This window comes from Gymnogyps californianus, chromosome 3, assembly GCF_018139145.2.
Source record: "Gymnogyps californianus isolate 813 chromosome 3, ASM1813914v2, whole genome shotgun sequence".
Lineage (NCBI taxonomy): Eukaryota > Metazoa > Chordata > Aves > Accipitriformes > Cathartidae > Gymnogyps > Gymnogyps californianus.
The window spans coordinates 93,659,016-93,685,889 of record NC_059473.1 but is presented as its reverse complement, the minus strand read 5'-3'; the positions used below and the strand labels follow the sequence as shown (position 1 = coordinate 93,685,889).

The following is a 26,874-nucleotide window of genomic DNA, read 5'->3' as shown; positions in this document are numbered from 1 at the left end:
TTTGCTGGGTTAATGGCTTTAAATGCTTCGCTGTGGATATATGGACTACTACGGGATGTCGGAGAGCTCACTAAGAAGTGCAATTCTTTTGTCGATGCACTTATGAAAACATATGAATAGCTATAGTGCGTCAGACCAATGGTCCATTTCGCTCAGTATCCTGTCTCTCACAGCAGTCAATAGCAAATGCTGAGGGAAGGACTTGTACAGACCAAACATAGGGTGATACATCCTCTGAATAGTCTCTGCATGTTTGAATACACTGACTGGTGACTCAGGCCCTTCCTGGGCTGGATGTGGTACCTCTGTATTCAGTAGTCCCTGACGGATTCACCTGTCAAGAATTTATGCCGTCTGTTTTTGAACCCATGTAAAATTCAGTATCCGTGTTCCCTGTGGCAAGGAGTTCCACAGCTGAATTATATACTATGGACAGGAGTATGCCTTTACAGTCTTAGACTAAGCATGCTCTGAGAAGAAATGCTTATTTTCTGAATCCCTGGTGAAGACTTACCTCTCCTTGTGTGCATGCCCAGCCATAGAAACATTGGCTTTTAAGGCATTTTACTAGTGGAGAGTCAGGTGCTAAAATATTAGGTATTTACAGGTTTTGGTGTGTATTTTATGAATTTCAGTGGTGTGCATAAATGTTGGACTTATGCTTTCAGCTGTGTGGCTCAGTCTTGCAAAACCATGTCTTTGTACCTGCCTGGTGCCAGGCTAGAATGATGCTTTCAAGAGTTTCCACCCCATGATGTGGTGCATTATAATACTGCAATGTTGAGGCTGTTCAGATCTATGGCAAAACAAAATTAATCTGAGTTATCCTGTCATGAACGATGAAACGATGAGGATAAAAGATGCTGGTATCTCACAGGTTATCTCAATAGAGTTTTGTCCTGTTCCTGCTGGGAAAGTCTGCTGGGAACTTGATTGGTAGCTGGATTTGCCAAAACCTGGAACTGCCCAAGAACACGCTGCTGCTGTCAACTTAAGTGTTTTCTAACTGTCTTTGAACGCAAACTCTGTAGTGAAAGTTAATGGTAAAACTTTTTAGAAATATTTCCAGTGGCGAAGAAGCTTTACTTAATCTTAGAAGTGCTGATATGTGCAAACTTGAGAGAGATCCTGAAAAATATGTTTCTCTTGTCAATAACTAAGTAAATAATTTTTGCAGAGATCTCAGCTGGATGGACCCTGTCACGCAGGACAGAATGATGTGCTTTTTTATGCTCAAGGAACACAATATGCCAGTTAAAGTAAGAACCTGTGAATTAGGTACTTAATAACTGGTAGTCTCTTGCATAACAGTGAATCTAGGAGACTTGAAAATGTCTGTGATGATAGTGTGAGATGCCTTATGCTGGTTGGGGAAATAGAGAATGACTTTACTAGTTTTTACCAGCAGGTGTCTAAGGAAGACATGAGTCTGAAGAGTCTCAGATGTTTGGTATCTAGGCGTGCCTAGCAAAAAGAAACAAAGCTTCTTGCAACAATAAAGACACTTCTTCTTTGATGTTGATTTGAAAAATGTTGAATTTTGAAAGAGTAAAAGTGGTGTCTTTTTACTAAAGCAATTTGTTACAATGTTGCCCCAAATTATGCCTCTAATTTGTCACTCTGTGCTCCAAAATTAAGCCTAAATTTATGGTAATTGTAATACTTTCATAACAGAATCAACCTGCTTTTTCTTTTCCAAATACTGGCAGCTATCCCCAGCTATTATGTCTAGGGATATACATAAAAACTTTACATAAAAATAAACTTTACATAAAAATACAATAGGACTATTACAAAACAAATGAGAAATAAAGAGGGAAAGGAAGAGAAAGAAAGAGAGGGAGGTAGAGGGAGAAAAGGAGATGAGTCCTATTCAGTTAACTTCTAAAAAGCTGAACCTAGTTGTACAGCAGTGCTTGTACTGTCTCAGATGAGTCATTTGCAAGTGAGGAGCCTTTACATAGCTTTTTGATGTGCTGCATCGTGACTAGTGGCAGGGTGCAGAAGCTGCTATGTAATCCAAGTCTCTGGCTGTGGAAGCCAACCGTCCTTCAGAGGTGCCAACATTGTGAGGGTCTCTGGCACCCTGCTGCAAGCCCAGCCTCATCCTGCTATGGAGTGGTGGAGCCTCTGTGAAGCCCTTGTCTTTTCCCTCCTGCAAACTGGCTCCATGTCCTCGCCTGCTGCAGGACATCTCTCTGGGACCTCTCTCCAGGACCTCTCTCCAGGTTATCTTGCAGTTGTTAATCCCATGAAGATTTTGGTGTATGACTTAAAGCTGTCACTCTCTCCACCTCAGGATTTGGAAAGTAATATAAATGTTTAAATTCAGACTTAAAAATTCTCAGCTAAGTAGGCCAATACACCCCTTATGAACTCTCAGTTTCTTTGTGAGGTTTGTTTTTTGTCTTACCCTACACTTTAGATAGCTGCAGGCAAACTGTTCTTTCTGGCTAGCATGGAAAAGTCTTCTCCAGTCTTTCATGACTTTTATATGTTCTTTAAATACCCTACAAGTATTTTTCCTTCTATTTGCTGGGGAGCATCAAGCCTCAAGGGCTGGAATTTTTAAGGAGAGATGTTAAATATATCTGTACTTTCTTTGCCACCCATGTCAGGGAGTAAACCCTGGCTTGACTCAATATCAACACACCCACGTTGCTCAGGATCGCTCTTGGGGCAGCCTGGCCATGTACACGTTGAATTATCAGTTGGATCGAATCCTGGCCTGATGCCGATCACATAATCCTTTGCACCTGCTCACTCAGAGCTCTTTCTGGTGTGCAACACTTACCATACTGCCATACCTTGCTGAGAGAGCTGAAACAGTGGTATCACAGACTCTCTGCTTCCTTAGTACCAGTTCTCATGTTGATTGTATTATGCAGTGTATGAGCTGTTTGTCCTGTTGTCAGAATTTCTGTTTACTAGAGAAGGGGAAACAAGGCAATAGTAATCACTGCAGTCATTCAAATAGCAACCTGGTTGTGGTTTACATTATTTCAATTAAGGTGAAAATGTATGAGCATTGCAGCTAAGCATAAGTAAAGTGCAGTTGGAACATGTTAACAACTCTGTTTCAGACATAGTAAGGAATGTAATTGCAAACTCCTGAGCTCTGTATCGTCTAACCATCAGGTTTTGCAGTCTTAATCCTTGAAGGTTTTCAAGATCTTTCTGGATAAAGCCCCGAGTAACCTTGTCTGACCTCATTGCTCACCCTGCTTTGAACAGCAGGCTGGATTCGATGACCTCCTGAGTCCTCTGCCCTGAATTTTCCTGTGGTCCTGTGATCCTGTGACACCTCTCAGGTGTAAAAAACATCATGTGCACTAGGTGTTTTAAATATAGTTTGTTTAGGTTTTTTAATATCTGAAGTAAATTACTGCTAAGGAACAAAATGAGAAGAAAAGAAGAAACTCCCAGAACTGCTATTAGTGGTCAGAAAAATCACAGGGTGAATCTTTAGCTTAAAAACATGGCTAGGAGGCCTTAGAAAGTTGTCCAATATAGGACACATTTCAGACGTATGACAGCAATTTCCAAACATTTAGTTGCTACAGTAAGGTTTGGAAAGATGTAGCTCTTGGGTCCACACCCTCTTCGTTTAAATAAACACTACTGCTGCTGTGGGTGGTTGGCAATGGAACAAACAGCTGCTTTTTGAACAATGTGAATGAATATCCTATAGTGGCATTACTCAAGGGCTAAGTTTATTTAGACTTTGGCTTATTTGGTGACTTGAAACATGAAACCTTTCCTCAGGTCCTTCTTAATCACTGAGATTGGACTCCTCACCCTCCCTCCTTTCCTGTAGGCAGTATGTGGTAAGAGTTAGTCTTCAGGGAGAGACAACTGGTATTTACCTGTGTCTAAACTAAACACAAAGTTTTGTGCAAGTTTTGTAAATAGTTTGAGTGTATTTTTTTAAAAATAATTCTCGATCACTTCTGTCTATAGAAGCCATTTTAGCTGCTACAGAAACTGATTCTGTAAGAGACAACTTGCATAACATGAGGTTGACTCTCATGTTATGTGATTGTCAAATGGATGTCATCTAAAACAGAATGGAGGTTCTGAGAGGTTTTACCTACATAATTAATGTCTACCTACCTCTGCTCTAAATAACTATTGCTTCTTGATACCATGGTGGAGTTGGTTGGAAAGTGAAGGATTTTTTTCCTCCGTTTTTTTTTAGATTTAAAAAAAAGACAAACTAAACTTAAACATGGTCACAATTTTAGCTTTTTACCAATTTCCAAGCAGAAAGTTTGGTTTTCATTTTTAGAAAGAAAAAAATCTGTCCTGCAAGAGATCACATCCTACAAAAATTTTTCATTTTAACAACTACTTCTAATTCTGTCTTCTTTTTTCTGGAGTTGACCTTTTCTGGACATGCCAAGATGGAGGAAGCCAGGACTGAAATAGTATAGTCTCTACCATTGTTAGGTGCTTTTCTTTCCCTCTTGTCAATTCTATTTAATTTCCTTGGGAGCAGATCCCTGCTCTGTCCTTTCTGGGATACATTCATCTCTCTGTATGATTTTGGTCCCTCAGCTCAAGAGCAACCTCATGGATTTTCATCATGCTGCCTGGAGATCCCCTAGCCTGATCTTCTGTATGTCATGGAGTACAGAATTTCAGCAAGTTGCCCCTCTATTTAGCCTAATTACTTGGTTTAGACTTTTGGAAAGGCATTCAGATTTGATGGGAAGACATAAAAAGAAGCAGCAGCCACTGCTTTCCTTGGTAGTGTGTTCAGGAAGATAACCTCTGTTGATAGTATGTGCCTCATTTCTAATTTGCATTTGATTGACTTTAATGCCTGACCATTAGTTCTTTTTACACTTTTCTCCCATAGATCAGCACCTGTTATTTTCTTCCTGTGGAAGTATCATAGTGGCCCCTCTCAGTCTTCTCTCTCTGATGAGTTAAAATATTGTGCTGGTTTTGGCTGGGATAGAGTTAATTTTCTTCATAGTACCTAGTATGGGGCTATGTTTTGGATTTGTGCTGAAAACAGTGTTGATAATACAGGGATGTTTTCGTTACTGCTGAGCAGTGCTTACACAGAGTCAAGGCCTTTTCTGCCTCTCACACCACCCCACCAGCGAGTAGGCTGGGGGTGCACAAGAAGATGGGAGGGGACACAGCCGGGACAGCTGACCCCAGCTGACCAAAGGGATATTCCATACCATATGACGTCATGCTCAGCATATAAAGCTGGGGGAAGAAGAAGGAAGCGGGGGGGGACGTTTGGAGTGATGGCGTTTGTCTTCCCAAGTAACCGTTACGCGTGATGGAGCCCTGCTTTCCTGGAGATGGCTGAACACCTGCCTGCCGATGGGAAGCGGTGAATGAATTCCTTGTTTTGCTTTGCTTGTGTGCACGGCTCTTGCTTTACCTATTAAACTGTCTTTACCTCAACCCACGAGTTTTCTCACTTTTACCCTTCCGATTCCCTCCCCCATCCCACCAGGGGGGAGTGAGCGAGCAACCGTATGGTGCTTAGTTGCCAGCTGGGGTTAAACCACGACAAATATGCATCTCTTTAGTCTGTTGGTTTAGGGCATTGTCTCCACACCTTGACTTACTTTTGTGTAAAATGTGGGAAATGAGGTTTGTCTACACTATGAATTGCTCCCAGGTCAGTCTGCTTTTGAAAGGAAGCTGCCTCTGCCTACAGGGACACACTGGTCTATAAAACAGACTGCTGTACTAACATCCCCTTTTTAATGGGTGGATGAATGTCGCAAATAGCTATTACAGAAACGCACATTCATTAACAAATCTGCCAGTTTTTATGTACTTAATTAAAAGTGAAGTTACAATGTATCAATGCATGTACTCCAGAATGCTGTGATATACTACTCTGTGACATTACGGAAACACTGGTTTTAGAAATTCCTTTTTTAAAAGCTGTAATTTAAATTTACAGTTTGATTATAGACTATAGTTTAAGATAATTGAATCCTCAGGGAATTCTCACCTTCTTTAAAATGAAATAGTGTTAATGCACGCTAAATTGATTAATAAAAATAAGGTTTTTCTTGGCCATTTCAGCAGTATTTGCAATGAGGAGGGGTTGCACTGACCTTTTGAAAACCCTCAGAGAGGAAAGGGAATAAGGGTGGCTAAGATAAAATGATTAATGAAGCTTGGTAAATGGAATTTCATCACATACAATTGTAAAAAATACCGCCCTAGGAAAACAGATTTTTGAGGACAACCTGTCATCATTTGTAAAAGTTTTGAACTTCTCTCCCTTTCATAAAAACAGCATGTTTGTACATGTTTTAACATGCCTGTACTGTATGGTTGAACATTTTGCAATCAGAAAAAAATGCTAAAATAAAATAAAAGTAAGGCATAACTTCTACTTTGCAATAAAAAAGGCATTACATGAACCTGCTTCCTAAATGTTCTGCTCATATGTGTCAGATAAGATGCAGTATATCAATCAAAGTGAATGGGCTAAATGCAGCAAATAATGCAAGAAAACTCAGTTCTTCATATCAAAGTTACAGAGATTTGAGCGAGGTCTACCTCTAGGATACAATTTTGAGTCCTGACCTCACTGAAGGCAATGATTTCAGTGCCATTGATTTCTGTAAAGCCAAGAGTCTACTTTGAGGATGCCTGCAGAGGAAATCTGAAAATTCAACTACACATAAAAACCTGTTATGGATACCACATTCACTTGCACCTTAGAGGACCTTCAGCACATCAACAACAAGAACATAGGGTCATTTTGCAGTAATTCATTATGGTTCTGTGAGATCCGTCAACTGCCAAGAGCTATTGTTCTGGGAAAAACAGGGGGCAAGGTCCTCATTTTCATTCCATTATGGTCCTTCTGCACTGCTCAGTTGGTTCAAAAGGGCTGTAAAGCCAGGGAACTTGGTAAATGAAGATTATCTTTGCTGTAGGGGAACTCCTAGGTGTATCATTTGTAGATTTGCTCCTCAGACTTTCACATTTCCAGTAGTATAATTTTGCCATTCCTTCTTTAATTCCCTTTCTTTCTGAATCTCATTTCTAAAAGTGAATCTTTCAAAACCGCATGAAGTCTTAACCATGATGTCCTTCTACATTTGACGTGTTTCCTAAAAGACAGTGCTTTACTTTGTTGGGGTATTTCAAAGCACACATATAATATTGCGTATAATGCAAGAATACAATATTTACAGATTTGATCACATTAATTTTTTATGGGTATGGTTAAAATGTGTACAGGTATTTTAATAACAAAATTTAAAATATTATGAAAATATAAACATATAATTCCAAGATAATAAGCTCTTTCTACGCTATATTAACAAAGAAGCAGCTTTTCTCCTATTTGGACATTGCTTGCTTTGTTCTTGTGCCAGCCTTTGAACAAATAGAAACAAAATCTGATACCTTCAAACAGGCCCTGATCCAAAGCTTGTCAAAATTAATGTCTATCTTTAGGTTTGATTCATTGAATACTCAATGACGACACTTAAGCTATAGTCGTCTTAAATGCTCTGGAGATAAGATATATTTCAACTACTTGTCTTGACTCTCTGTTTAGACATTTAATAGAAATTGGTACTTTTGGGATGGGATTCACTTGAATCATTTGGAAGGCGGCTCATTCAAACGTTGGTATCTTAATGAGTCATATAAACCTGGTCTGAAAAGTGCCTACTTTGCTCCATTGTCTATCCAGCGAATGTAAATAACTAGTTGCAGACAATTGCAGAGTCCATATTTGACCAAGTGAATCCTACCCACTATGCCTGGAGTAACATTTCAAGTTGGAAGTGAATTTGCAAATAACATTATTTATCAAGACAGATGTCTTCAGGTACTAGGAAAAAAGATCTTAATTGCAGTGCAGACCAGATTTTCATGAAACTCCACCCTGATAACTCCGGGCAAGTTTCAGTGCGTGGCACACCCTTCGTCAGTGTAGTGTAAAACATTTTGACACATTCCATCATCAGAACCAGCATCAGAAGTGTTATTACTGAGCAATTCCGGGAGAGCTTTATATCCTGTGCTCCTATGAGTACTTCCCAGCAAACACAAATTCTTCAGGCTTACATCCAAGCAAGGAATGTGCCCTCCTACCACGGAATGATCTTCCACCCACCTATTTTTAGTAATCACTATAATTCTTGTCCACTCACTATGAGTGATAAAACAGACTTCTGCTTCCTTCCTAGTTCCATGAGCTGCTGAATCACAGTTTCTGCTAGGACTTCATCCAAAGCCTATTGAGATTAATTAAAAGATTTATCCATCCCCTAAATGAGCTTTCTTGCAGGCCTTGAGTTCAGTGATGCATAAGGCAACCGGCTAAGCTTTTGAAAAGACAGAATATTGTGCTGGAAGAGACTATAGTGATCTTCTAGTTCAAATTTCCACATAACATATCTCTTCAGATTTCCCTGAATTTGCCTTATTTCATGGAAACAAACTTTGTTTGCACCACAATCTGGTTGAATGCCTGCTGAATCCAGCTGAATGTCTGACCAGCCAAGTTCACTGCCTAATGCTAAGAGCAGGACAGGGCATTGACCATTCAACTCCTTGCTGTTGCAGTTTTTGTTGAGATTTTCCCCAGTATTTGAAGTACTGTAGTGCTTAGGTTTTTATATTTACCAAACAGTACTGTTTTCTATGTGTGATATTAGAGAAAAGCAGACCTTGCTGTCCATGTGTTTATTTCCAGCCAATCTTCATACAATTAGTAGAGCTTGCTAGGTGCTGCGATCCTTCTTATTTACCAAGGCAGAAGTTGCTTTCCGGACTCATTAAGGAACAATTCTGGTTTTCTGTATTTACTTAAACATATTTTTCTTTAGAGTATACCTAGGCTGCAACTCAAAGGTGTGATTTCAGCTGATACTGGTACATATATTCGGGCTAGACTTAAACTAAGTTGTATAGGAACAGACAACAGTATAGTTGTTAGCTGCCTGAGACCATAGCCAGTGCTGTAGATGACTTTTGCAGCCTTTACAGGCTCTGTTTGTAAAAGACCATGAAGGATTAGCAAAATTAGGTTCCTGGGGAGCAGTGAAGGTGGTAAAAGTGGAATTTTCATTATGGTGATATATCACAGATGGGTGTAGAACTTCAGTCTGGTAATGCTTGCTTAACCCTAAAACATGAAAATTGAAGAGACAGGGATTTTTCACCTAGCTTCCTTGGTTGGCATGCTGAACACAACAACCTGTTTTACCTCCCAAATTGTGTCTCCAGAGTATCCACTTCACTGGCTTGGAGCAGTTGAAGATTATTAAATCCTTTCATGCTAGGTTATGATCTTTCACAATTATTCCTAATATGCAGAAGTCAGGTCCAAACCAAATTTCCCTCACATGGTGATCTCAATAAGTTGCTGTGCAGTTCCCTGCTTCCAGTTTTGTGCACAAATTAGTCTCTCAGGTGTTTGTCAGAGCCAGGCATTTAAAACCTACTTAGGCCTGAGACACTGCCAAATGGTTGTTTCTACGGTCTTGAAAATGATGTGTAGCCCAGCTAAGGTCTTTTGTTGAGTTAAACACAGATGTCCTAGCAGTTTAATATGACTAATGTAATCTGTTTCATCTGCCTGTTCTGGATGGACAGGTATTTTTTAGCTGAGGATGTTTTGTGCCCTATAACAGAAGCTGGTGGGTATGCAAAAGCTTTTCAAATCTAGGCGCCCCTAAGTTTAAATTTGACAAATTTAGCACAAACTCAAGTGCTGCTTGGTTTTGTTTGAGTTGCCAGTCTGACCTAGATCAAACTAAACAGTGACATGTAATTGCGTAACGAAACCCTAGTGTAGACAACTGTAAATGGAAATGAGCAGATTAACAGAGCGCAGGGGAATGTAACAGTCCTGTAGTCGGTAAGGTTGCCTGATAAATTATGCTTACCTGAAACACAAGTCAAGTCCAACAGAACAAATAGTTTAACACTTAGTGAGTGTGAATAGGATACCGGCTTAGCCCAATTCTCTATAACTATGCTTATTTTCCAATTACTCTGGACTCATTTTTATTCTCTGTGTGCAGAGGAATGTGCAGAGGAAATTTGAGATACATGGTATAGTTATAGCATACACTGGCTATAGGGCTGAAGTTAGCTTAAAATTTCCTTGGTTTACCTCATATCTGACCATGCTCCACAGTTTCCTATGTACATACTGTGCTGATAGCCACTTGTGGGGCTGTGTTGCAAATGGGGCCACTGAAATGAGCTGCGTTAGAAGTAAACCTCTCTCCAGAAAGAGCTGTATGGCACAGGCTGCAGAGTAGGGTTGGGAGGGCTGCGGACTGCAGAGCTGGGAGGTGCTGAGTGGAGAATGGGAGAGGGAGCTCCTGGGGGTGGCTTTCTCACGGGAACCATCACACAGTATTACTACTCCCCGTACAGGTACAGTATTTAGTGTTGTTTGGGTACCAAAGAAGGACCACATTTCATAAAAGAATGCAGGAGTTGAAGTGGTATTTCAGGCAAATTGCAACTTATGTTACAACGAAAATTAGCAGCTGCAGAGCACTTTTGAAAATCAAGACCTTGTTTAGATGCTGGTAAGACGTGACACTGAAAATTATGTCTGAAGTGGGCTATTATGTGTTTAAGTTTTCTGCTAACTGGGAACTTTACGTGGCACATTTGATTCCTAAATGGTATGTTTAACCATGAAAACCCTCTATATGTACCTACAGCATAGTATATCCTGTTTGGAAATGAAATGGTGAAAAGGGGCTTTAAGTGCCTTCTGACAAGGCAGAGGGAATCAGAGGGTGGTATAACTCCAGCAGAGGAAACTCCATGTTGGATTAGGAAGGGAATGAAGGGGGTATGTTCAGAGGACTCGGGGCTTCAGAGATCTCCAAGTAGTAGGATAGTCCTGCATTAATTTAACCTGTCTCTGAGTACACAGATATACTTGTAAGAAATGTAGCTTGCATGTTGTTATGCAATGGCATCTAACAATTTCTGTTTATCCATTTCTTATCAGTGATAAATCTATTCAGGACAGATGAAATCCTAATATTAATAATCCATTTCTTCTCTTACTTCCTGCAGTAGGATTCCTTTATTGGTATTTTTGTAGAAGAAGAGATCAAATACCTATATGAAAGTATCTTTAAATAACAAACCCTTAGGAAAGAAAAGGGAAGATGGAGTCCACAATACTGTTGCACAACTGGGCAAAATCTGTGACATTTGCAAGCACTTCCACTAACGGACTTTTGGGCTACATCCATGCTAATGAATTAAACAGTGCCAGCAAATGTTCTTGGGACTGGAAGTTGATTGTCTCTACCCTCAAGTTGACCTTGGCATGGTTTTGCCCTGGCCAGCAAGTGCTCTCTTGAACAATTTGCAGTGCAGTTTGGCGGTTAGCATGAACCATACCCAACAGGAAGTTTGGACGTGGCCACCTTGTTTTGGAGACTAAGAGAGCTGATTGGTATTGACAGGTATGGTGGAGTGCCAGTTGGGGTCAGTGCCAGAGACTGGAGAAATGCGTACCATGAGTACTTTTACCATCCGAGGCTGGGGTGCTTGGGATGCAGCACTACTTGTAAGCACTTTTCCCCACCATCTCCAAGAAAAAGAGTGGCAGTGGCTGTTCTTCCCTGCCTGCTTCTCACAAGCAACAAGTTAAGGACTTACAAATAACAACAGCAAACATCTCCCAAACTTTGCCTCATCATGCACCTTTTGCAGGTGAAGAGCTGCCAAGACTGACCTTCCAGGCATCAGCTGTGGTTGCTGTAATATCACCCCTTCCCTAGGCTACAGAGATGGCACCCTCTCTCCTGTCACTACAGACTGGCACTCCAAAAAGAATCAGCAGACGTATGAAAACTTACAAAAGCAAATTTAAAAGATGTGAAAAGACTGCATGACTGCCTGGGATACTGTTAGAGCACAATGTTTATGTACATTTACTGTTCATATCTGATTTTCATAAGAACAAAGCATGATGCTTCTATTCAGGGCTATAACTGACTGTATTTTGTCTGCGTAACACAATGCAGAGGATGCCAGCCCAGCACTTGTGAAGAGGCAGACTTCAAGAACTGAGTGGAAGTTCTAAATGTAGTAGACTTGTACAGGGATGAAAGAATTCAGATGAATCAAAACATCATTAGATGTGTCTAGTCTACACAGTTACAATAAACATGCTAAAGGAGCAGTATCTCACCCAAGCTGCTTCAGTGCATTTTTTGGACTCTGAAAGTGGGTTAAGATCCGTATGCAGACATGACCTTATTTTGCAGGTATTGGGCACAGAGGACAGTCCAGCCAGAGCTACATTACCAATCGGTTCACGTTTAAGTAGCTACGAGGCTCCTTGAATTTCTGCCAGCATCGTGCTCCCTGTTCAGACCCAGAACCATTCCCGACTCGGCTCCAAGCCTGAGCCCCATGCCAGCGCGCCCCGGCGGGCTCTCCACGTCTCTCCGTGTCTCCGCAATGCAAAGCGTTATCGATAAACGGGCAGTTCCCGACAACAGACTGCCGCTCTGCTCGGTGCTGCAGGCAGAAAACATTACTCTCGGTGTTTATTTTGTAGGATGTTGTGTTCGTCTGAGAATCCCACCCGCTCCCCAGCTGCATCTGCCCGAAGATGTGGGGTGCGAGGGCTGCGGGGAGCAGAAATGCACCCGTGGATATAGATGTGTATATGTGTACATCTCGCTGCTTGGGTGCCCCCCCCCCCGCTCTCCCCCGGGCCGGCCTCGGGAACGCCCCCGCGGGTGCTCATGCGGCTGCCGCCGGCGGAGCGTTCCTGGCGCTGGGGCAGCGGCGGCCTCTCCCTTCCCTCCTCCGCCCGCCAAGGCGCCTCCCGCCCGGCCCCGGCCCCGGCCCCGGCCCCGGCCCTGCGCACAGCGGCGGACCCACCGGGCTGCGGGCAACGCGGTCGCGGGGCAGCGCGCACGGAGCGCCATGGCGCGGACCTGCGGTGCTGTCCGCCTCCTCCTCCTTCTTCTCCTCCTCCTCCTCTGCAGCTCCGCGGCGGCCGGGTACGTGGGGGCCGGGTGGGCCGGGGGCGGGCGGGTGCGCGGGGCGCCGCGCCTCCCCTCCCCGCCCGGCGCGCAGGCTGCGCGGGGCCGCGGGGCGCTTCCTCGGGGGCTCCCCGGCGCCCGCCTGGCAGCCTGTCCGGAAAGCGGGCAGAGCAGTGCTGCCTTCTCCCCGTCCTGCAGACCCTGGGTGCGCTCGGTAGCGCCTGGCGAGTGAGCATCACCTCCAGCCCCCGCAGCGGAGTGCAACAGAAGGGCTTTGCAACATGTACCGTACGTTATTATGTGGACGCTGTTACTTTTTTGGGGATTGTATTTCACTCCCTGCCCTTTCTCCCTCTGCCCGTTTGGATTTTGCAGACCTACGTTCCTGGTGGCAGTTCCTTGGAACATCAGGCCCGGAGCAAACGTGACTGTTGGGGTAGCTTTACTGCCGGACAGCCCAGCACAGGTTACCGTAAGGGGAGAAGTGATCAGAGATAACGAGACCATCTTGAGCAGGGAAATGGTCTTTGAGCCAGGTAAGAGAATGGAGTTGGCCTGGAAGGATTTAGATTTGCCTTCTCCCACAAATATTTTGTTGCTCCCAAAATATCACAGCTTCTAAATGGTACTAAAATAGGAACTTTATTTTACCAAGTAGAGGTCACATATGGGAAAATAATCTTGTACTCTGCTGGCTCTGTGTGCAGGTGGGTGACTGAGCTGGATAGCAAGTGGTTGCATGGGTGTGCTAACTCATTGTTAACTCTGAAAATAATCAGATAGTAGTGAAGTGTGACAGCTATGGGGTTTCTGAGGAGCCAGGAAGTACTCTGGTCAATGTAGGGGGGCCACTGAAGAAGAAGGAGAGGAAGAGGTGCTCACGGGTAGGCTTGTTGTTAAGGTGCAAGGTGAAAGCAAGTGGGATAATGGTAAGGGTGGAACAAATAAGGTGATACAGCATCTGGAGCTGGCTGCTTCTCGTGCCCTAAGAAAGAGAGGACATGAGGACAATACGAAAGTGGAGATGACCATGTCGGACACTGTTACTTGGAAGCTCTGTACATTTGCAGAAACAGAAATTTTTAAGGATCAAGAACTGAATCGTGGGACAGGTTGGGGATTGAAGGTAAGTAAATCTTAGAGCAGGCTGATTTAATGTATGCCCTCTGGGCAGCAGTAGAGCATGTGGTGGCAGTTCTGAGTAGTTGGAGAACTGAGATATCCTGGTCACTACTTTTCATAAAGGCCAGCTGGGAACAGAAGCATAGAGATGTCCTACCTGAGATTTGCCCTCATGAGAAAGAAAATATTTTGTCTGGATAATCCAGCTTTCAAACTGCTCTTAGTATGAGTCAATATAAATGACACCCAAACTCTAGCTTCCTTTTTTGTCAAAAGTAGAGAGTCTGGGTGCAGTATGAGGTCCTAGAAAAATCTACCCTGCTATAATGCACTTTATTCTTGTTGGTGTCAACTAATTTTTCTATTAATGTCTCATAGTTAATGTAGGTGCTTTAATTGGAAGCATCACAGCTTCATTTCAAAGCCTTCATGAAAGCCCACCTCTCTTCACAACCTGTAGAGAAAACTGAGGCTTTGAGTGTGATGGAGTGCATTTGACCAGACCAAAAAATTCATGGCCCATGATGCAGAAAAGCATATCTGATCAAAACTCTTCTTGCTATTTCAAATACTCTGAAAAAGTTTTCCAGAACTATGCATTGGCAGGTTTTACTTCAGGTTGGGTATTGTCTATCCACTCTAATTTTATATTGTTGTCAGGTATATGTCCTCCAGCAGCCAGTGTAAAAGCATAAACCTGAGGCAAATTTCCTGTAGTGTTATGGCTAATTAAAAAAAAAAATAATTGCAGTGTTCATTCCTGATTTAAATCAGATTTATACACCTGATCTGTTAGTGTCCAGATCTAACACTAATAGTTGTGGTGATGTATGCCTAAGGCAATTACTTTAGGAGGATGGATTTGCTAGCACCTGAAATCTGCATGCAAGTAAAACAGACTGTCATGCCTACAGTCCTTAATCTTAAGTCTCCGTAACACAGTGCATGCCATATTTAGATTTTGCTTATTCAGAAGTACAGACCAAGCCTGTTGGACTAGACATAGCGGAGAATTCAGCAGTGGATAAAGGAACATTCTTATTCTGTGGAGAAAATAACTTTGATGTATTTATTATGCTATTAGTAGTAAGCTTGCCTTTTTAAGTTCACAATTCCTCTTCAAGCCTTTCCTGGCAGTATTTTGATACAAAACCAAAACCAAAACAAACTCAAACCAACTGATTCATTGTTTTTAAAAGAAAAACTGTCTTCTTTTCTTCCTCTAACTATACTGGCTTTTATTTCCTGCTTCTGTTCTGCTTAACATCAAGTTCATTGAGCCTTGCATGAGTTTCAACCTGTCTGTTGTTGTCCTTTTCAACATTAAAAAGCAGACAAGCAACTGGTAATTCCAAGCATGTGAAAATATGTGGATATCTCTATCTGCACAGCACAGCACACAGAACGATGCTTGACACTGGGAGTTGCTGAAGTCAGAGGGAATGGTGGGTGATCAGGAGCAGGTATGACACTGTATCAGACTGGATACAGTGAGGAAAAAGGAGAAATGCTATAGTGCATTACTTGAAGTGCATGGATTTATTGTTAATTTTTAATCTTTTGCCTGTCTTTTAAATATATATTTGAATTTTCCATGCTTTTTTACTTGATAAATGGAACAGGAAAAAAAAAAAGGTGCTGAGCATGCATTGTATTTCCTCTTGCAAAAATCTTAAAATTTAGTGTGTGGCCATCCATTCTTTAAAGTCAAGTTATATAATTTGTTAGTCATTTGTTCTCTGTGAACAAATATGTAAGCAAAACTATTATGGGCCAGAAGCAAGGGAACTGCCCTGTAACAGAGGATGTAGTGTTGAAGGTGTGTATCCAAAGGTGCTACAGGAGGGGATCAGATGTCAATAGAGTTACTCAGAGAGAAAGCAGTTTGTCAGAGAGAAAGTGGTTTGTCAGAATAAGATTCTAAAGCTTTGAATTCTTCACTGAAGAACAGAACAACCTTAAGATAAAATATGTACCGATATTGTTGTAGCTGTGTTAGTCTAAGAATGTGACTGAAGGAAGACTGGGGGAGGTTTTATTAGGCCAGCTGTTGCAGTTGAAGGAAAAAAACCCAAATATATCTCCAGGCGCACAAAATCTCCTTTAAATGACATAATGCTGCATATGTTAGTGCTCAGAAAATGTTGCTTTATCTGTTACTTGGGCCCATTAGGTTACACAGAGTGGATAATATGGTGGTATCGCTGTTCCTGTGGTGTATATGAGTTTGATGGCTTTTATTGCCATATGTCTATGCAAAATAAGTATTAGGGAGGCAGAGTGTAGCTGAAGTTGTTGACTGTGCTGAATATCCAGAAAGCTGGAACTGATTGCCTACCTTGGTTGGGCTGCAAATTCAGTGGCACTGTTGTCTAAGCTGGCTCAATTGTGCTCTGTATTTTTCCTTGCATGGTGACAGCAAAAGCAGGGGATTAACTGCTTTGAGAAACTGATCTGACTGAAAAATAAAGTTTTTATTTTGTTGAATATTTTTAGGCAGACAGGTTCCCTGGTTTGGTGTGCAAACATTTGTGCTGATGGAACTGAGGTGGGCACAGAGTTGGGAATTGGATGCTGGGGACAGAGGACAGGCTGAGGACACCATTTTTATTAGTGCTGTTTAATCTTGCAGGCTGAGTGCAGCCAAGTACCTAAGTGTAACAGCTATTACATACCTGTCTGGCGAAGTGCATCTGCAGTTGCTTAAAGTTAAGGATGCGCTCTGGTTCTCCAGCAGCAGCTCAGTATGGTACATGTACTGGTCTAAATTTCTGAGTTAGCTCCGTAAAAGGATCTTGTTCAATTAGAGGCACAGTTATTTTTTCTTTATATAATATAACTCTTGCTTTATGTAAGAAATAGAGTGCTTGCCCTCTGATGGTTGATAAAACATTCACTGTTTTAATGTTACTGGAAGTGGAATTTTGATATCTGAGTCATTCTTGGGAAATTGTCCATTAGAGAAAGGCTTTAGCAGTGGAGGTTGGTTCACATCTTTATCGTGCTTTTCGTATAACAAAGGGAAAAGAAGTATCTGTATTAATAAGTGGCTAGTTTGTATTCTTTGGAGTGAGGGAGAAAGTGTGCATGCACACTCATTTGAAGAAGTGCTGATATTTTGAGCTTGGCTCAATATTCCAGAATCCAAATGTACTGTAGCAAGGGAGATTGTTTAAGACCAATGCTTTGGTACAGAAATTAAGTTAATTAGATTAAATGTAGTGAAAACAGACCAACTGAATGTCTGCAAGCAGGATGTTGCTGCTACAGGTAAACTTTGTGTGAACAAGCACAACCAAAAAAAAAAGTCAGTGCGTCACCAGGAGAGAATAGGTTTCCATTGTCTGCAGAGGACTCCAGAAAAACACAAAGCACTAACTAAAGCTGTTTCTGTGCATCATATCAAGCCTTGACACATTTTCTGTGGAGATGCAGTCTCAGACAGATCCTCACCCTGATTGAAAACGACTGCAGAAGATAACAATGGCTTATGTGGAATTTGAGCTGTTGGGTTTTCTGGGTCAAAACCAACAACAACAACAAAAGATGGGAATAACAGACAGGCAAGTTAAATTTTATGCATGAAAGGCTTGATTTTCAGTGATTACAGTGAAGGATGACTCTTGCCATGCATATTTATCCAGTCATTGATCAATAAAGATGTAGTTTGAATTGGCAAGAAATGTTGTCTTACAGGGTTTGCTACCCAGACATTGCAGTGTGTGTTAGTGTATGACAAACCTTATACCTTAATTGCGAGAGCTTCTGAAAAGTGTGTTTTCCTTGTTGGTGCTAGAATGATTTGGAAAGAGTAAGTAGCATGTAAGTTGAAAAAACAAACTAGTTTTAAGAAAAGCTTTCATGTGTAATGAGGTGTCATCATTTACCTGACTGTGTGAACATTTTTAATTCTTAAGAATAAGATTTAGTTAGAGCTTCTGGTATTTAAACAACATAATTTAAGGCACAGTGAGTGAGAACTACTTTGTGAACTGAATCATCTGGTTTACAATAGCATGGGTAGTTTGGGTTCCCTGCAATTTACTTGTACATGTTAATTAATTTGCACTGCTTTTCTGTACTCCTAGAGAGGAGTAAATGTACTTGTTAACAGAGGTTACTGAACTAGAGCATGGTAAATACTCAGCTAGGATTTACGAAACATGATAGAGTTTGTGAGAACGTCTGTCAAGCTCAGACACGTAGTGATCTTACATATAGACAATGGAAAAATCTGCTTTTACCAGAAGGCATGTTTTGCATACTTAATAATATGGTTCGGACCGCGTTGTATGTGAAACAGTGGAAAACACTAGGAATAGTAAGTTGTAAAGTAACAGCTAAATGGGAATGAATGGCCTAAGTATGCCAGTCCCTTTTGTTAACCTTGAGTTGCCTCTGTACCTTATTTCAGAATAAAGTGACTGACTCATTGATGACCACAAAATCTATGCTGAAAATCTGTGGGGTAAAGGGTTTTTCTGGGAGTTTAGTGGAAGAGCTCCTTTCTGCCTAATTCTGCATCAGTGCCTAAAAAGCCAAACAGCAAGAGAGCAGGAGTCCCATGATTTTGCATCCATAACCTCCACCTCCAAACGTATGTGTAACTGTGTCTCATGAAAAATAACTTGTTAAATAGTCAGCACATGCAGATAACCTATGCAAAATCAGAATGAAGGAAAGGTTTTGGGGAAGGAGGTGTTGGGGCTGGATCCAGAGACAAGGGAGCTAGCAGAGAAGAGGGCGCTCTGTTATGGGCTTTCATATTACTGGAGTACACATAAGAAAAAAAACAGATTTCTGTGCCTGTTGTTGAATCCATCCTGCTAACAGGCCCATTAAGTAGTTTGCAGAAAAATGGAAGTAGCAATCCCATCTAGTACTTGAGCTTTATCTTACTGATTGGATGCTGTTTGAGATTTGAGAGAAAGAGTCCTTTTGTGGCTCAAGGCTTACGTGTCTGTACGCGAGGTCATTCTGGTCACCATGTTCTTCACCGATATGCAGCCAAGGAGAGTGTGGCAGATCGAGTGCTACAGGCTGTTTCACAGTACCTTGAGAAGGGTGGAATAATACACTCATAGCAGAAATGGTGGCAGTGGGGCAACTCTTACAGAGGAGGGAATATTACGTGCACCAGTGTGGGGTTCCCTGTTGCTACTGTGAACTGGAGGGGCTTTACAGCTTTTAGGAAAGGGAGGAGAGAGAAAAAGTCTGTGAATTTGTGCGGGGGGGGGGAAGTGATGCCAATAGACAGGAATTGGGAGGTAAGATGCTGTCAGAAACAAGAAGGAAGGGAAGCCAAGGGAGAAAGCTCTTGAGGGATTCATATTAAAGGGATAAGTACACATTACCCTAACACAGCAGAAGGATAGGAAATAAAGTAACTAAACATGATCTTATGACTGACCAAAAAAACAACAGAAAAAAGGAAAACCGTGTGTATAAACTGAAAATGAGATCAGATTACAAAGGTTGAGCTTGAAGGAGTAGCATGGGTAAGAAAGGACAAAACTGGAAAGGCCAAACCATGAGTAGGAAAGAATGTGAAGGGTAAGAAGGCAGGATTTTAAAATATCATATTGGTAGCAAGAAAGCTAGCAAAGGATGTGGCTTGCTAATCACTCTGATGAGAAGGGCATTTGTCAGTGATGCTGAGAGGCAGTAAGTGTTCAGCCTTCACTAACAGGATCAACTAACAGCCATGGAAAAGGGTTAAGAATTAAGGCAACAAAAGGGGAGCAACAAGTTAAAGAGTACTTTGGTAAAGTAGATGTTTAGGCGTGATAAAATTGCCTGTAGAATATTTAGAGAATTGATTGAAATAATTTTAAAACTGCTAGTGAAGTTTTGAGAGCATGAGTGAAGAGAGAGGTTCTGGAAGATTGAAAACCTGCAAGTAAAATGTGGTCCACCATGGACTGGCAGGGGTTGTAGGTGGAGAAGAAGCGGGATATTGTTATATTTTGACTTTAGTAAGGCTTTTGATAGTCTGGCATGGCACTCTGACAAGCCAGCTGGGGAAGTGGGGACAGCATGGAACTCTTATTAAATACATTTGTGGCTGGATGGAAAATAATATTCACAAAGTAGATCTAAGTGGTTCACTCTCAAACTGGAAATGGGTTGCCCTGAAACTGTATTGTTCAGTATGACTGACATGGATGAAAAAGGGAGAATGTTTATTAGATTAGTGAAGGGGTGGCAAAGATGCTGGGAGGAAGGATTAGATTTTGAACTCATTTTGGGAATACAGGAAATGATTAGGGGAAAAACTGGAGTGTGATTCACTAGGGCAACTGCATAGTCCTGCTCTTGTTGAGGAATAAAAGAGCGTGTGTTTACTGGATGGGAACAAGGTAAGGCAGCAGTCTTGCAGAAAAGGGTGGGTGGGGGGGTGGTGGTGGTGATGGTTTAAAGGTACCAAAAGGTGTGTGGTGGTTTAACCCCAGCCAGCAACTAAGCAGCACACAGCCACTTCCCCCTCCCAGTGGGGTGGGGAGGAGGAAAAAAAAGTAAAACTCTTGGGTTGAGGTAAGAACAGTTTAATAACTAAAGTAAAATAAAATATACTACTAAGAATAATAATAATAATATAATAAAAATAATTGTAATGAAAAGGAATATAACAAAAAAAAAAAGAAATAAAACCCAAGAAAAGACAAGTGATGCACAATGCAATTGCTCACCACCCGCTGACTGATGCCCAAGCAGCGATCTGCTCTTCCCGCCCAGCTCACCCCAGTTTATATACTGGGCATGATGTTCTATGGTATTGAATACCCCTTTGGCTAGTTCGGGTCAGCTGCCCTGGCTATGCTCCCTCCCAGCTTCTTGCACACCTGCTTGCTGGCAGAGCATGGGAAACTGAAAAATCCTTGACTTAAGATAGGCGCTACTTAGCAACAACTAAAACATCAGCATATTAGCAACAGTATTCTCACACTAAATCCAAAACACAGCACTGCACCAGCTCCTAAGAAGAAAATTAACTCTATCCTAGCTGAAACCAGGACAAGGTGAAAGCTTGTAAGTAATACTACGGTGCTCAAAAAAGAAGGCAAATGCTGTACTCAAATGTATACACAGAAATATTTTCTGTAAGCTATGAGAAAGTATTCTAGTAATCTTCACAGCTCTAATTAGGCATCCTGGGGAATGCTGTGCCTCATTTGGGGCACTCCTCGTGGAGGCTGTGAACCAACTGGAGAAATTCCAGGTAGAGCAGAGGGAAAGATTGGAGATCTCTCAGGAAACAAGTTCAAACCAGACAGAAGAAGTTGGGCCTTCACATGAGGTGGAAATAAATTGTGGAACTCTGTATCCCAGCTGTTGTGGATGGAAAATGTGATTGCACAAATTCATGAGACAAAAGTCCATCAAGGGCTGGTCCAGTATAAAGACACTAAGTTTGGCTTTTCAAGCCCCAAGCCTCAGATTGCATAGGCTAGGAAGAGTACCCAAGGAAGGGTCACTGTGTACTTGTTCTGTTTTTACGCTGTTCAAATGTCTGTCCTTGACCATTGCTGGAGACGGGACCTTGGTCTAAACAGACTTTTGGTTTGACCCTGGGAGTCTCTTCTACATTCTGGAAAGCATTTGAGGAGAGATGGGAGGAATTGGGGTGAAGTGTCAGGAGAAATGCGCTATGCACCTGGTTATTACCCTTCAGGTACATAAAAGGTAGCTTTAAAGAGAAAGGAGTGGGAGCTAACAGTGGATCTCCAGATGGATCTAGGGTGATGTCCTTAGTGGTGTCTAATTAGAAAGAGATCCAAGCTAGAAGTGTTGAGGATTAAAGAAGTACCTGCAGAGGCAGGAAGCAGTTGGGAAATTCATGGGTCTCCAGTCATACACAGGTGACTTCTCTTTTCATGAGACTCTTACGACTATCTGCACTGACAGCATTGCTGGTTCCCATGCTCTGCTATCTCTGATTACCTGTTTGTGAAGGCAGAGTTGAGATCCTATCTGCAGAGGTTGAATAGCACATGGCAAGAGATGATGCTGGTTAACCTAGATTCACTGCAGTCCAAATAAGTACGTGCGTAGAAAACGTGGCCAGAGTGACAGACCCCTTCTCCCCAACTTCTCCAGCTTCCTGGAGGTGCAGCTGTGAGGTCCAGATGCTTATTTTGCGTGGTTAGGGATTTATATTGCCTTTATTTACCAATGAAGGAAGTCTCCGGTAATATTTTTATATTTCTAAATAATTTTGTGATCTCAGAAAAGTTATGTGGCTTTGTCACCACAGACTCTGAATGCATTCCAGAAAATGGAAGAAAACCAATATGAAAACAAACCTTCTTTCACTCCCTCTAAGAGGAAACTTAAATAGTTCCTGAATGTTTTATTTGCAGTGAATGAGTTTGAGCGGTGACTTGACTTTGGAATTTTGCTCCAGTTGCAGCAATTGATGCAACGAGGGTGGTATTAATACCGCCAAATCTCTGGCATAGACAGGCTTAGCTGCATTTTGTCCTAGTATGATTTCCCTATGTTTTAAGTGGGAATAAAAACTGCAGCTGCTTTAAATTGCACTAATAGTGGCTTTGTCTGTGTTTATTTCATGGGTATCAGAATGGATAATAATGATGGCCAATAGTGCCTTGAAAGCAGGATGTGCAGATGCCTGTGAGTTTGTGCGTTTGTGTATAGTCACCAAAGGAGGACTAAGTGAATGAAATGAATTTCCCATTTAGTTGTGTAAAAGGCTTAAGTCTGAGATTATTCTGAATTGTCTGCGTAGTTTCATAGACTGGATCTGATGTCAAGAAAGTTTTCTCTGTAGCATTCAAAACTTGTCTTGCCAATAGTAGTAAATTTATAATTCATGCAAATATAGTTGTTTGGATATGGTAGGCAGTGATAATGTCATGCGCATGACAAAAAGTCCATGGGTGGCTCTTAGAGGCTGGTCTCTGGAAAAAATTGAAAAGAGCCTATACTTGTGTTTAAGCATCTGGGATGGTAGCTGCTGGATAGCCGTCAGAAGGTCTCTGATTAAAAAGGTGATTTAGTTTTAGAAATATGAAGCCGTTTTGTTTTCCTACCCAGCATGCAGTGTCTCAGATGATAAACCACAGAGCGTTTTAAGTATTGTGTTCTTGCAGCTGGCTGCTCTCTGACCACTCAGCTGAAAGTGGTAATAATAGCATAATCCACAGAGTTGGTTGTTTTACTTTAGAAGACTGAGTGGAGAATTAAATGTCTGAATTATGACCTAAGTCTAAAAAGAAATTAGAAGGGCCAGTCTGCAGGAAACTTGGTGCTTGCTTGTGGAAGGGATCGTGGATGCGGCAGGGCAAGGGAAGGGTCGCCCAGCATTGGCAGTGTCTGGCTGTCTGTCTAGAGGGGGTGGGAGATGGTGGTTTTCCTCAGGGCTGGATCTAACAGTGCTGGTGAGAGAAGAAGGGCTGAACTGGTAAAAGGGACAAGCAGGGAGGTACCATGACTCCTTTGCCATGTGAAGCAGAAAGACACAGGGAATGCCATGTTGAGGGGGCAGAGCAGAGGAAGGACAGCACCTCTTCTCTTCATACCTTCTGGTAAATCTGTATCTATTCTGTCCTGGCCATGAGTGTTTCTCGTTGTGCTTTCTATAGTTGGGTTTCCACCACTCTTCTGATAGTGGAGTAAAAGCAGATTGGGGAAAAACTGTTGGATTTAGCTGGAGAAGGTTTTTTTGTCATGAATTGTCCTGGTTGTCAGGAAAATATCCCTACACTCTGCATTGCAGACTGAAGCTAGTACTTGCTAGCGACTGCAGGGTTTGGTAAAACGTGGCTTTAATTGCAAAGATGTCTGTGCATGTTGCCTTTCTCCTGTTCTCCAGAGCTGCAGTGCCCTGTCTCTTGACCAGACCCTGAGGTGATAAATTCTGATCCAGTTCAGATTATTGCTCCTGTCCCTTTACGCCTTTTTCCATAGGCAGCGCTGCTTCCCTGCCTCTCTCTCTCCCGTTATAATTTCTGAGTGCTTCTAGCCTCCAAAATTGCAAAAAAGACTGAGAAGTATAAGGGGTGGTAGAAAATGGGAGTAAGGTAATGAGTGGCTGTGGAGGGATATGTATGTAGTGCTGGCAGGCAGGAAGGGTTTAGGAGGCTTTGTGGAGCAAGTATATATCCCTTTGCTACAGGCCTGTTGGCTTCATTTAGCTTTGGATGTCAGCCCGTATGCTGATGTCCACTAGCAATCCCTAGTGCATGCGTTTGGGTGCTGTATTGCCCCTCTTTTTATCGTCTGGCCCAAATTTAGCCATAACTTAACAGCAGTGGCTCACACTATGTATTTTAGGCTACTTGCGTAACTAACCAGTGCTAATTTGGGTGCTAATTTTAGGATAATAGGTGAGGAGTATAACACATTTAAAGAAAACCATGAACTTGACAGATTTGCAGGCCTTCTTTTATGAAGAAAAAATATTTTTCACTCCCTGGACAGTTTAGGCCTTTGTATTTATACTTCCTTTTTTTTTTTTTTTTTAAAAACACAAAAATAGTAGATATTTTGGATAGAAAGAAAAATCTGGAAGGACATTGAAGAACATTATTTTTTAGTTCTCTGATGTGAGTTTTTGAAATAGGCTGTGCAGTAGAAAAAATTCCATTTACCACTGCAAAGAAAATGCTTTTCTGTAAACATTTCCTAAGCATGGATATGTGAACACAGCTGCCAGAAGAAAGACGTGGCATCATTTCAGTAAATCAATCTGAAGTGATTCCAGTTATATTTTTCCGTTCTCACACAGGACTAAGAAGGAATGAGGATGTAGGTAGAAAAGGTTAAGTGAGAGAGTCTGTTTGTAGTGATACCTGCCACATGAGCTACAATATGGAGTCAAGACTTGAGTTTGTGTAAATTAATTAGAGACTGAAGTGCTGCTGTACTGATTTATATTGGCACAAGCTCTAGTTTGCTGTGCCAAGTCATACAGTCATTTTTCTGGAACCTCTGTCCTTTTTGGGGAGTGGAAGCTGAAACATTTACGTCTTGTCCTAGTGCTGGTGGTGTCAGCTCAAGAAGGGGTAGCATAAGTTTCTGGTTTTGGGTCAGGCCCATGCAATGGGAAGAACGTAAGATGCCATTGTTTGTGCAGCGCTCCATATGTCTAAAAAAATATGCATGTATTTGACTCTGTAGAATTTTTTCCTATTTGCTTTGCTGATAACAATACTATTAGACCTACAAATAATGGCATGGTGGCAAGGTACGTTAAAAAGATGACTTAATTTCCCACTGCCGTCTATACTGGTGACATGTCACTACCATGCTGCCTTTGGTTCCTCTTCTGCTGGACTGTCCTAAATGCCAAGGACTCTGAGGAAAAGGAGGCAGGACAATGTGGTGTTTGTTTCCACAGTATTTCCATGTATTTCCTCAATGCAGTATTTATTGAATGAATACAGTACAAGCTTCAGGAATTCTGTGAGAGAAATGATTTTGCGAGTGACGAGGAAGGATTTTTTTTTTGAAGGATCATGTGACTTCCATGGGGATTTTTTTTGTTGTTTGTTTTTTAATTTTCCTCAAGATTAGTCTGGAACAGTCCACTGAATTTTTCCTGCCTCCCCCTGCAGCTAGGGCATGGCTCCCAGCTGGGAGTTTTCTTTAACTAATCCCTTGCGGTAGCAGGGACCCGTGCTCTTGCCTGGTCTTTCCCCTCCATGGCCTGTTGCAGTCGTGCCGGTTAGTCCGCTGCTGTGGAGAGCAGACACGACAAGTCAGGAGGAAGGGTTTTGTGGTCTGCGATGCTTGGTGCAGGTAGTATAGCTGTTCTGGGTTCCTTTCTAAACCTACTTCTACTGCTTGGAGTTAGTTCCCTGTAATCGTTGGGAGCTGTATTTAATAACTGAAGGGATCCCTTGCAGGGATGTGCCGAAGGAGGATGACAGCTGTTGCCGTTTTTGGGGACAGTGGACTCGACTGATGTCATGTGTAAATCATGTGGAAGTGTTACACACTGCACGTGGGTAAAAGTGTCCAGCTGCATGATGGCAGAGCTTCCAGCAGAGCAGTGCCACATGCTAGCTGTTGGACCGTGGTTAACTCCTTATAAACCTGAGATTGCTATATGATTAAATATAACTTTAATTCATCAAGTGGACAGAAAAATGTGGCGAATTTCAGCAATTCAGCATTGGCATAAGGGAAATACTTTGCCTATGGCTCTCGCTTGAGCGCATCCAAAGCCATGCCTGGGCGTAGCTAAGCGGAGCTCCAGGGAATTGATTGCAGCTTGGTAGTCTCTGAGAACATGGGAAAAATCTTGCATGACAGGGAAATTCACTGCAACGCCAAAGAGTTTCGGATCTGCCCAGGCTGCTCAGTTCCTAACAAAATAATTACGTAGTGACATGAATTGGAAGATTACCTCATGCCCCGGAGCCTCTCTTGCAATTTTCACTGGCTGGGAATGAGACGGCGCTCTGGGCTTTATCAAGGCAGCCAGGGAGGCTGTAGCTCCCTAACACCGCCTCAGAAGGTAAATGCTTTCCGAGTTGCACAAAGGAGAAGTGACTGTGATTTAAATCTCCCTCCTCCCCAACTGCTTCCCCCTCTGCATCACTGCTGTGTATCTGGCTCAAACCTGATGTTAGGTCTTCCAGGCCTGGGAGCATGGAAGAAACCCAGTATTTCTACCTTAAGATTTCTGTCTTTTGCATGCTAGTTGTTCTCAAAATAGGTGGAGGCAAGCAGGCACTGCCTTGATGAGAAAGCTTCAAAGTACCTGCCCTGTTATGTGAAAGGTTGCTTTGAA

General features: G+C 42.1%; 1 protein-coding gene across 1 annotated transcript in view; it reads left to right on the top strand.

Annotated features, from left to right (window-relative positions):
* The first annotated feature begins 12,933 nt into the window (after positions 1-12,933).
* CD109 (CD109 molecule) overlaps positions 12,934-26,874 on the top strand; it is an 86,658-nt gene continuing 72,717 nt past the window's right edge. The window contains exons 1-2 of the mRNA XM_050894440.1: positions 12,934-13,010; positions 13,368-13,528. Of these exons, the coding sequence (XP_050750397.1) occupies positions 12,934-13,010; positions 13,368-13,528 (238 nt within the window). The remainder of the gene's footprint in view (positions 13,011-13,367; positions 13,529-26,874) is intronic.